We start from the raw sequence: 12,259 nt of genomic DNA, 5'->3' as shown, positions 1-12,259 counted from the left end.
ATGACCAGTACTTTATTTGATCCGGTTCTGCAAAATGTTCGATTTTGAATTTTTGAAATCCGCTAGGCCTATTTGTTTTTAAAAATCCGGCATTTACAGTGCATTAGATCGTGACAGTGCATGAGTGCTTGCATACGAGGACGAGCGAACATGGGTTTGGATGTATTTGGAGGTTATTGCTCACGTCTCGTTCTGCACATATCCAAATGTTTCCATATTCGCAATGTATCTGAATGTAAAAATTATTATTGTTTTTTTTTTAATGTAAACTAGACGGAAAAGATCATCCTCTTCCTGAGCAAAATGTCCTTGGCATAACAGCAGAGTGGACTGGTATACTACGGTCTATTTAAACTGACCTTTTATATGTTTGGTTGACTGTACTTTATTTTAATAATGAACAGACTGCGGTGTAAGTTTGAAATTAGAATGCACTTTAGATGTTCTGTGTCATTTATACCAAACACAAATGTTACTGGTTGCTAGTGTGTTTGCAGCACTTCTATTATTTATTTTTTATATATTAAATGTTTTATATTTTTCAGTTTAATTGATTTTATTTATAAAATTGTATTTCTTTTATTTAAATGTATATTTAAGTTTACATTTATGTTCCAACAAACTGGAAAAAGTCTTCTTGATAAATGCTCTAAAACTTATGTAAATGATTGACATTTATATTTTTTATATATATTTATATATTTTCACATTTGCTCCAATAGCAAAAACAGAAATCCACAATAACATTAGTATTGACATAGGGTTATGCTTGTATTTAAATGTATTGCAATATCAGATTTATATGCTATTACATGGCACATATAAATTCAACAAAATAAAATGGAATTGAAAAAAAAATAAAATACATATTTTTTTAAGGAAATACAAATTAAATAAAATAATTTCTTTTTATAAAATGTAACAAAAAAAAAATACTACATATATCTATACATATTTTTATATGTACACACACACACACACACACACACACAAAAAAAACTTCATTTACATACACACACACACAAATATATATATAAAACATTTTAATATGCCACAGCCTGAAAAGTGTCAATCCAACAAAATGTCCTCACCTTGTAACCACCTGACTTGTGTTGCGGGACCGTAGCCCTTCTCATTGCGTGCGGCGATGCGGAAGATGATGGCGGGTTTGGTGGTGTAGTCAATATGGGCATTAGAGAGACTAGATGACTGCACTAGACAGGATGGGCTGGGCCCACAGTACACCCGCATAAAGGCAAGCTGAGCCGGAGCGGACGCTTTAGCCTCGACTGTTTGTGAGCTCTGGATGGCCAGATAAACTGAATACTCAATGATCTTCCCTGACGTCACTGAAGGAGGCTCCCAGGTCAAGTGAGCACCATCGGGGCTCTAACGGGAGAAGAAAAACTATTTTAGTGACCAAGATTAACCCAACACATAGACCTAACAAGACATTTGCATTGCCCAACCTTGCTGATTTTGATGGCACACGGTGCTCCAGGGAAGCCAGGTAAGCAGGTCTTAAACGCAGAGACCTCAGAGAACGTCCCACGGCCACATGCGTTGATACCGGCCACGCGAAACTTATATGCAGTGCCTGGAGAAAGCTCAATCTTCTTCATTCGGCTGTAATCTGGGATTGCGCCAGAATCATCCTGCATTTTCACAATAAAAATGATGATTAGTGGTCCACTGATACAAATTTTCTCTCTCTATATACATGTATTTTTTTTAAATGAAGATGCATTTTTTATCTCATGCCAATACCTTAAGAGTGCATGGTGACCAATAGACCCCATTTAAATATTATATGAAGTAATTTAAAGAAACTGACGTAATTTGAAAATTTAAAAGGAAAAAAGTTTTGAATTTAGATGGCAAGTTTTTAATTTTGTAATCAATCCTATTATAGTATTGTTCATAAATAAATAAGTTGTAACCAGTACAATCTGTTGTGTTTGAGCACACTGGGAATATTTTTCTCAGAAAAGACCATGTTGCATTAATTTTACATAAAGTACAAAGTGATTATGACATGAGTAACAGTTTATTAGGTGTTTAAAATATTCAAAAACTTACTGGCCATGACAAAATATATCTGTCGGCCAGTAAAGTTGATTTCATTAGTCCTAAATAACACTTCCTATTCCAAAAGACATTTTACTTGAATTGCAGCAAAATACACAAACAACAACATTATCATTACTTACATCAGTAGCCGCTGAATCGTCTGCTGGCACATAATAGTGTGTGACAACCATGTTTGTGACTTTAACAATTCCAACGTCAAACCACTGATTCTCTTTCTTCACTGGTGGCTTTACAACGGCTGGAGGAGCTTCTTGCTTCTATGGCAAAGACAGATGGTTGAACAATAATTTCAAAGTTAACAACATTTGAAATGGATATCAGTGCAGTAGTTCAAATCATTCACCACCAATAAACTTACCCCAGCTGCTGATTGAATCCCATTGGCTACCTCAGCTAAAGCAGTGGCCGCTTGCATCTTGGCAGGACTGGCGACCACGATTGGCTGAGATGGTGCAAAAGTACTTGATGGGGCAAGAGCTGCAGCAAAATAGAGCCATTTTTAGAATGTACTAGAATTTACAAAAAGTGTTTTTGGGAAATTTAGCACCAATGGATCCTCTGCAGTGAATGGGTGCCATCAGAATGAGTGCCCAAAACAGATAAAAACATCACAATAATCCACAAGTAATCCACACCACTCCAGATCATCAGTTAATGATTAGTGAAAAGAAAAACTGTGTTTGTAAAAAAATTTTTTTAAATTAAAATCATTTAAAAAAAGTTTTTTTAAACCGTAACTTTCTAGAATTCTTTCTAGAATATGAGTCCATAATAACAACACTTCCTCCATTAATAAAATCCATACCCTGTTTTTCTCTTGAACTGTTTTGAGACCGTTCACTTGTAAAAGGTGCTTGATTTGTGCATATTCCTCTCCTAATGCAGTCAAGACGACTTTTTCACTGGAAAAAAGCAATATGACTCGTGCTTTAGTGTACTTAAGCCTGACAAACAAGTTCAGTTTTTGTCATTTTGATGGATTTGTATCGTACAAAGATGCAGCTTTTCACTTCACTAGATGTTAATTTTAATTAATGGACTGGAGTGGTGTGGATTACTGATGTTTTTATCAGTTGTTTTTGTGATGGCACCCATTTACTGCAGTGGATCCATTGACGAGCAAGTCATGTAATGCTACATTTCTCCAAACCTGTTCTGATAAAAGAAACAAACTCATTTACAACTTGGATGGCCTGCAGGTGCGTTAATTAATTTAATAATAATAATTCATTACATTTATTTATGGCTTTTCTAGGCACTCAAAGCGCTTACACTGTCAGGGGGTATCTCCTCATCCACCACCAGTGTGCAGCATCCACCTGGATGATGCGACGGCAGCCATATTGCGCCAGAACCCCCACCACACACCAGCTTACTGGTGGAGAGGAGACAGAGTGATGAAGCCAATCAGTAGATATGAGGATTGTTAGGAGGCCATGATGGTCAGAGGCCAATGGGTGAATTTAGCCTCTACTCTTTTCGAAAGACATCCTGTGATTTTTAATGACCACAGAGAGTCAGGACCTCGGTTTAACGTCTCATCCGAAGGACGGTGCTTGTTGACAGTATAGTGTCCCCATCACTACACTGGGGCGCTAGGACCCACACAGACCACAGGGTGAGCACCCCCTGCTGGCCTCACTAGCACCTCTTCTAACTTTCAGCAAACGTTCATTTTTGTGGAATGGGACTATATCGTGTCACCACTCATTTTTGTTTGCACCATTAAAAACAAACATCTCTTACTCTCTGCAGAAGTACGTGGAAGGAGACGGGCCACGGCTCCCATCTCGTGGCCGTTGCTCTCAGATGCTGGGTCGTTGAGACTGTCTGCTGGTGCCAAGGCTTCAGTGGGCAGAGCAGCTGCAGCTGCTGCAGCACTTAACTGTTGGGCTGCGGCCGCCTGCGCCTGCGCCTCCTGGAGCTGCTGCTGCTGCTGAACCAGAGCAGCGAGCTCCTGCTGGGTCAAAACTATAGGAATGGTGGTGGATTGCTGCCCGTCCTGACCTGCGTCCCCCTCACCTGAGACAGGAAGTTAAGTCAAGCTGAAAAGTCAAACTCCACTGCATACATCATAACGCATGTGACAGTCTCTAGTACACTTACTGAGCACAGCCTGCTGAGCCGCCTGTAGGACAGCCTGTATGGCGAGGGCCTGCGCTTCTTCTGTAGCCGCAGCCTGTGCTGCAGCCTCGGCCGCTGCCGTCACAGCCAGCTCCTCTGGAGTCAGTCCAGTCACCATGAGAGTGGTTTGCTGTCCTTCTGCAGACATCAGCTCCTGGGGCAAAGCGAGGGCTTCTGAGTCCTGAGCTGCGAGACTCATTGCTTCTGCGCCCTCCACACCGGCCTCCATCTGCTGTGTGGAGATAACAGGGAATTGTTTCCAGGGATGGAAATTAGCACCCGCCACCAGCCAAATGCGGGTGATTTTGTGTTGCCACCGTGGCAGTGAAATAAAAATAGCATACTGTTTCACCCGGCCGGTGGACAAAAAAGTTAATTTCCATCCCTGGTGTGTGTACAATACGCAATAAAGTGTAATATCATCAGAAGCTGCTCCGTGAAGAAAAGCGGTGTAAACCGGGCATTGAAACGGTGGCATTGTTCCCAGTACAGTGTTTGCAGCTGAAGTTAGTGCCGCTGGCGGAGTGATATATTTGTTGGTTATTTACAGTACGTTTTATAGCACGCGCTCATGATATACAAGATCACGTGAAGAGTTGAATTTATCGCGCAGAAAAATTTCCGCATACTGTCACGTAGTGTTGTCAAAAGACCCGGTACTTCGGTACCAAGTCGGTACTAAAAATATTTTAATGTGACGGTACCAGGTTTCTTTAAGTACCAGTAGTACCGAGGTCCCGTTCAAACCCGGTTCAGCACTATGATTTCCGCGAAGCAGAAAACGAGGACGGAATCTCAAAATACAGTCATGAAAATGAAACTTACATTTTAATATGGACAGTCATGGAATTTGTCAAAGTTAGCAAAAAATAATCAAATCAAATCAAATCTCCATATGGCCCAGTATCTGTAAATGTTAAGCCGCAAAAGTTGTTTGAAATATGAATCTGTGTTCTGCGCGTCTCTGTGTGAATTAATGAATGGCAGAGACGTGTGGGTTTGTTTACTACATAGGCCGAAGCGCATGACGCTTGCATTAATTTCAGCATCTGAGCTTAAGAGTTCTCTCTCCATCAAACGATCTGAACTTTTCAGTTCATCTCAATGGACGCACAGCGCACCTGATGCTCAGTAAACTCTTTATGAAGGCGCACGACTCACCGTCGCTTTACTGATAGCACTGTTTCTCACACATGCAAAGAGAGAGAGAGCGATAGTCTTACCACGCCAAATCGACATGCTATATGTAAACTATTCTTTGTGGTCTTCTCCTGCTAAAATAATGGAGTTCAATTAGAATTATTCATATTCATTTTCGAACAAGCAGAAGACATACCGGTTTCTCCGGTAGTGGGCGGAGCTAATGCGCAAATGGCAATTTCGTTGGCTGGCGCTGATCTATTTCAGCAAATCAGTTTGACCGAACGCAGACAACGTGATTAATATTCATGAACCCAGCAGCTCATCAATTCATAGTGCATTGTATATACATTAGTATGATAGTAGAATTAGTAGCAGTATTATCTTTTAATAATAATTAATATGATCTATTACAATTTTTTTTACATAAACCCTCAATGACCAAAAATATCTTAAGCATCACCACCAGTCTTAAGTTCAGTTAAAATGACAAATATGCATTCATTAGGCCTAAAAGTTAATTTTTACATAAAGGCATTGTGCTAGAAATATTACTATTATTTAGTAAAATGTATGTGATACTGCTACTACTGTTGAAAAAATTTATAAAACTTTATTTTTTTAAAGAAATAAATAACAATATTTCTTCCATGTTTTAATTTTAATAGCAAATCCCCTTTATTTACCAAAAATAAAATGTGTTTAAATTTCATAAATTAAAAGACAAATTAAATTTGGATGAAACTTGTTTACTGGTTTTCATAATTATATAACTTGTAGAAAAACTTAAAAACAATTGTAAATAAGTATAAAGAATGGCATTGGTTTTATTTTTAGTGCTAAAAAGTTTTTTTTTTAAATTAGCATATTTTTGTGTTTTGCTTTGGTACCAAAATTGGTACCGAGAACTGTGGATTTTCACTGGTATCGGTACCGAATACTGAAATTTTGGTACCGTGACAACACTACTGTCACGTCTCGGTCAAACCCCGGTAAGTTCTTTCTCCTCCAGCATTCTGCAACATTTTAGATTATATGGACAGTTTGTGTTTATCTTATTGTTTTTAATGCCATAATAAGCAAACTAACAAACAGTATTATCAGTCGCGTGTCTAATAACTGCTGTCCGGGGGATGCATTTTATTTCCAGTCTTCAAGTACTTTTTCAGAAGTTAGCTCTGTGTCGAGTAAGTTGTTACGCTGTTAATTTTTGTTTGTAGAAACAACATTGTAATGCTACACGTTTGACAGCTCTGGTGTGATGAAACCCATAAAAACGATGTATTAAAAACGCTGTGCGTTCGTTTGTCGACGGCGTAAAAGTTTGCGAGCCGAGATTTCTTTCAAGCCCCTTTCACACTGCATGTTGGCCCCGGCAAATTTCCAGAACATTGCCGGGTCGCCTTCTGTGTGAAAGCAAACACGTCCCGGGATTGATTCTGGGACTGATTCCGGGTCGGGGACCTAGCAACATTGCCGGGTTCAGTCCCGGAACGAGCGCTGTGTGAACAAAATTGATCGCTCAACTCTTTTACCAGGTGTTTTGAAGGAAGGTGTTTTTCGCGACTAAAAAAATGTGCAAACTGTAATGAAGCAGAGATCAGTTAGTTCCTCACTTTCCGCGCTGAAGCGGAGATCATTTGCTAGCTTCAGTGAAAGTATAACGTGCCTAACGTTTTCAACTCGTACATTATACGTCACACCCTGATGTCACGTGTTGTTACGGGACCTTTACGGGTTGTGTGGAACACACGCACATATCCCGGCTAATCACTGGCAGTGTGAAAGTCCAAAATCTAGTGACTCGGGAACAATTGCCGGTACATATTAGCCGTGTATTTGCCGGAATCGCAGTGTGAAAGGGGCTTCATTGATACAGGGTTGAAACAGGGGACTTTTTCCCACGTGTTCCCTCAACCACAAAAAAAAAAAAAAAAAAGACACTTATACTGGTGAATTGGTCTGATCACGACCTCATTCATCATGGAACTGACGTCATTCTACTACCTCATCAGTCATTTAAATAAAATAACTGCTTTTGAGCCCTTTGTCACTTTAATCAGACTGAATAAGCCTTTTTTGCACTAAAAATCTTTTTATCTGCACTATTTGTTCACTTCACTGGTTTGCACTATCTGCCATGTGCCTTGCGCTGCTTTATTTAACTTTATTTTTAATTTTATTACATGTGTTTTTTACATTCCCTTATTGTATAGTTGTGTCTTATATTAGATCTAGATTTTTAGGCTCTACTGTTATCTGTATGCACCGGGGGTCTGAGAGTAACGTAATTTCGATTCTCTGTATGTATTGTACATGTGGAAGAATTGACAATAAAGCAGACTTGACTTGAATCCTTTCCTTAATAAAATAAAATACAACATTATTAATGAATACGAAATGTGTTTAGAATATCGCAAAAATATTTCTGTGCATTAAAAAAGTTCAGTGCAGTGTATCATCCGGTTGGATAGATAGGCAGCATTTTTGAGCATCACTGAAAGAGAAAATGTCAGTATTTCATTGAGACTTGAGATTAAATAAACTGCTTAAGTATTGTAGATCTTGTAGTATTAATTTTCACATGCAGTTACACATTGTTGGTTAAAAACAAGAAAGTGGCTTGTAAAAACATTGAGTGGCTGGTAGATTTTGAAATCCACCAGACACAGTGGCCGGTGGACAAAAAAAGTTAATTTCCATCCCTGAATTGTTTATTTGCACAATTAAACAAATACTATAGGTTCACACAAAAATAGTTTTGAGGTAGGGCTGGGCGATAAAACAATAACGATTATTGTGGGACGTGGGATATTCATATCAAATTTGATTACAATATCACTCATTAGAACATGCAGAAACTATTTTTCTATATGAAAATAACTTTTCTATTAAGATATTTATTAAGGAAAAATAATTGTGTAAATAAGTGTAAATTCACAAATATTAAGTGTTTGTCATGTTCAGACCATAAAGAGTAGTTTAAAACCACAAGTAACCGTCTGGTTTCTACAATTTTCACATGGAAGCAAAAATCTGCCTTAACTTTGACTAGATTTGAAATCCATCAATATGGACTGATGTGAAAAAAAGTTATGATTTTTTTTGGCAATATCGGCTAGCCCTAGTTTAAGGTAAGATTTATTTATTTATTTTTACAGAAATAATGCTTTTATTCAGCAAGGAGGCATTAAAAAAGTGATCAAAAAGTGACTTTCATAGTGTTAAAAAAAATTATGCTGTTCTTTTGAACTTTCTATTTATCAAAGAACCGTGAAAGATAATGCAATACTGTTTCCACAAAAATATTATATATATTATGTAACTGCATTAACTACACTAATAATATGAAATGTTTATTGAGCAGCAAATCAGCATATTAAAATCAGCAAATCACCCTGCTGGTGGAATGACCTGCCCAATTCGGTCCTTATCCATCTTCAAGAAACAGTTAACAATGCATCTCTACCATCATCATTTGACCCTCTAAATCTAGCCCTCTCTATTCTAATTCTAAGAAAAAAAAAATGTGAAGATCGCTGTTGTGACGGCTGCTTGTCATACTCTGCGATTGGCCGTCAGCATCGCAATATTATAATAGTTGTGACAGCACACTCTCCCTTTGTAGAGCTTACAGCTGAGGCGAACTCTTTTCAGATGAACTTCATTGAACTGTGTCACTTGAGCTTAATGATGACATTATTATCTTCTGTTGAATTTGTCTCATCTTTGATTCTGTTATTTACCCGTTTATTACTGTGAAGCAGCTTCAAAACATTGCACTAAATAAAGCTGACTTCAAAGTTTCTTCCTCACCTCAGCCTGATCCTCTTGACTTGGCTGTGCTTCCATGGCGACATGAACCTGAAGCATGGTGCCCTCCTCTCCCCCTGCACTTTCATCTATGGCAACGACCCTGACCGCTCTCTCTTCACCCAGCTCTCCCTGACACTCAGTCTGCATAGGCTCTTCTCCCACTGCTACGGCCTCAGTGCTGGTCTGCTCCATGGCCTCCGCCTCGCCCGGAGCCTCAGCCACTACCACAGATCCAGCCATAGACGAAATTTCCTACATTGTGGAGAAAATACAAACAAATCGTGAGGAAGATGACAAAACATGTAAATCTAGAGCATTTATTTGCATGTCTAAGAACAGAATTCAGGCAATTTGCAAGACTAAGCTAAAAGTGGCTTGCACTACAGCTTATTCTGGTTCAGATGTATCTAATTAGACAGGAAATGCCTGGGTATGTAAAATGACTTTACTAGTAACTTTAAGAGCAAAGTAGAATAAACAGGTATGTTCAATCATCACTTTAGAGGTGTGTTCGTACCGGTACTGATGGTCCTGGAGTGGGCGTGGCCTGTGTTACTGTGGTGATGGCTCTGTTTTGGGTTGTGGGATTAGCTGGTTCTGTAGATGATGTGGGTTCTGAGCTGGTGCCACTGTCACTCTGTCCATCACCGGTCTGCTGGGCTAAAGGGACGAACACAGATGAGCTTAATCACTAGGGATGTACTGACACTGAACAGAAAAGTTACGTTGATAACTGACAGGTAATAATAATTGTTAAGCAGTTGACATGATGACCAACATTACAAATCTGTGCAGTTGGGCAAAAAAAAAAATTTATTTTATTTTTTATAAATGTTCACGCTGGAGTGTGATTCTAAGTAAAATAGGTATCAAGGCATTTTAATTTACAGTAGAAAAGATGGATAACCTATTTAATTCTTCGGAGAGGGTGCAAATAGGGGTGTAATTTAGCCCTGGTATGAACAGCTTGAAATGTCAGGCTAATCAGATCAAACCTGTTTGGGGGGTTCAAAAAATAAAAACAATAAACAATAAAAAAATAATAATTATACACCTTTGGTTACATATACTTTATACATATACGTGACTAAATAGTATAAAACATTTGTACATTTTAAATAGTACTGGCCAACGATTAATCGCATGATTGTCTGTGATTAATCACGCTGTTACACACAAAACTAATAATGCATTCAAAAGTAGTGTATTGTGCACTTTTTTCATTTAAAAGTACTGGTATATGAACAAAAGTGCAATAACATTTGGGGCCCATTCTTCGCACATCGCTAACTCAGTTAGCTGGATTTGATTGTTGACGATTTGGAATGATCTTGGATTATTTGGTTCATCGAAGCTATTCTGGACTTGCTGTCATAGCAACAGGTCCATAAACATAAACCTGCTCGGGAGATTGCATATTTTTAAGCAGAATTGATACTTAAAGTCTTTAATACTATAGACCCAGCCAGTTTTACTCACTGAAAGATTTATTCGTCAAAATAATTACTTCATAATTGTATTTGAGTCTTACATGCTATACAGATAAATGTAGAGTCGTGCATTAATTTGAGTGATGACGGCTATTATGGGAGTGGCTTGATGGAGCGCAGAAGATGCAGATAACATGATCTTAACCCTTAAGAAACTTTAATCAATGGAGTCACATAACTAATCTGTTCAAATATAAAATTAAATGAACTGCTAATTACTACCGTATTTTCTGGACTATAAGTCACACTTTTTTTTCATAGTTTGGCTGGTCCTGCATCTTATAGTCAGGTGCGACTTATCAAAATTAATTTGACATGAACCAAGAGAAATGAACCAAGATAAAACATTATCATCTACAGACACGAGAGGGCGCTCTATGCTCTGTGCACCTGTAGTCTACAATGAGCAGCATAGAGCGCCCTCTCGCGGCTGTAGACTGTAATGTTTTCTCTTGGTTCTTGGTTCTAAATAAATGCGACTTATAGTCCAGTGCGACTTATATATGTTTTTTTCCTCATCATGTCGTATTTTTGGACTGATGCGACTTATACTCAGGTGCGACTTATAGTCCGAAAAATACGGTACATTGAAATAAAAATGTAAAGCCTGTACAAATATTAGAAATTGTGAATATAAATAATTAGGAATCATGTAAAAAAAATTACAATAAAATAAAAACAGTGCACATTTCATTTATAGTGCGATGATATCATCTTGGATGTGAAATTTCATCTCGGATGTAATAAACGATATAAGAAGAACTGGACCTTGGTTTGAAAACACTTTAAACAAATAAGGTGCTTTTTTACAGCAGTATTCCTTTTACATAGTAGCAGTTAAAATATTTATTGTAAATATCAAATTATAACATTAATGTAATTAAATAAAATTTAAAACAAGCTATTTGCCACTGCCAGGACATGAACGTTTTTATAGAAAATATTTTCTAGTTTGTTATAGAAAAACAAGTTATGATCCGAGTCCAGAGCCCTTGATCATAACATTCCGGCATCTTCCAGGTAATATATACTCTATATTAGAGCCCGACCGATATATCGGCCGGCCGATATTATCGGCCGATATAAGCTAATTGCATTTAAATCGGCATCGGCATTTATAACGGCCGATGAAACATGAGAAACAGAGTGTCATGCTTCACTCATGTTATGAGTGTTGCATAGTGTGCCCACCAGAGGGAGCTCTGCAGCTCCAGAGTTAACAACAGCGCCAGAAGTCCACTACAGAAGAAAGCGATCAACTGTTTTGACGGTGAGTCTGTCGTTCGTCATGTGAAATAATTGTAGATTTAGTTCATACCCTGTATATAAAAACTGTGTGGTAGTTCTAGCTAACGGTCCTATCATTATCACTTCTGAATATTCTGTAACATCACTTACAGCAGCTAATGCATTGCTGTATTAGATTAGCCACAAAGCTAATACCATGTTTATCAGTGGAAGAGCGCGAACGTTAATAGGAGGTCAAACTATAACGTTAGCGTTTAACTTATTCTTATTCTATTGCGGTGTGTTTCTCACATAATGACCGCGTAATGGGCCTTTCACACAGGACGCGGTATGCACGGCGCTTGCCGCTG

The 12,259-nt window shown here is 38.2% G+C and overlaps 1 protein-coding gene across 2 annotated transcripts in view; it reads right to left on the bottom strand.

The window, feature by feature from the left end:
- LOC132114903 (host cell factor 1-like) overlaps positions 1–12,259 on the bottom strand; it is a 35,099-nt gene that overhangs the window by 2,800 nt on the left and 20,040 nt on the right. For both annotated transcript variants that reach the window (XM_059523298.1, XM_059523299.1), the window contains 8 exons: positions 9,689–9,831; positions 9,172–9,423; positions 4,198–4,447; positions 3,838–4,113; positions 2,450–2,568; positions 2,211–2,348; positions 1,470–1,655; positions 1,092–1,389 (listed from right to left, as the gene is read on the bottom strand). In XM_059523298.1, coding sequence (XP_059379281.1) covers positions 1,092–1,389; positions 1,470–1,655; positions 2,211–2,348; positions 2,450–2,568; positions 3,838–4,113; positions 4,198–4,447; positions 9,172–9,423; positions 9,689–9,831 — 1,662 coding nt within the window. The remainder of the gene's footprint in view (positions 1–1,091; positions 1,390–1,469; positions 1,656–2,210; positions 2,349–2,449; positions 2,569–3,837; positions 4,114–4,197; positions 4,448–9,171; positions 9,424–9,688; positions 9,832–12,259) is intronic.

The sequence above is a fragment of the Carassius carassius genome, chromosome 34 (assembly GCF_963082965.1).
Source record: "Carassius carassius chromosome 34, fCarCar2.1, whole genome shotgun sequence".
Classification (NCBI taxonomy): domain Eukaryota; kingdom Metazoa; phylum Chordata; class Actinopteri; order Cypriniformes; family Cyprinidae; genus Carassius; species Carassius carassius.
Note: the sequence above shows the minus strand (reverse complement) of the source record. Positions and strands in the feature narration are given on the sequence as shown.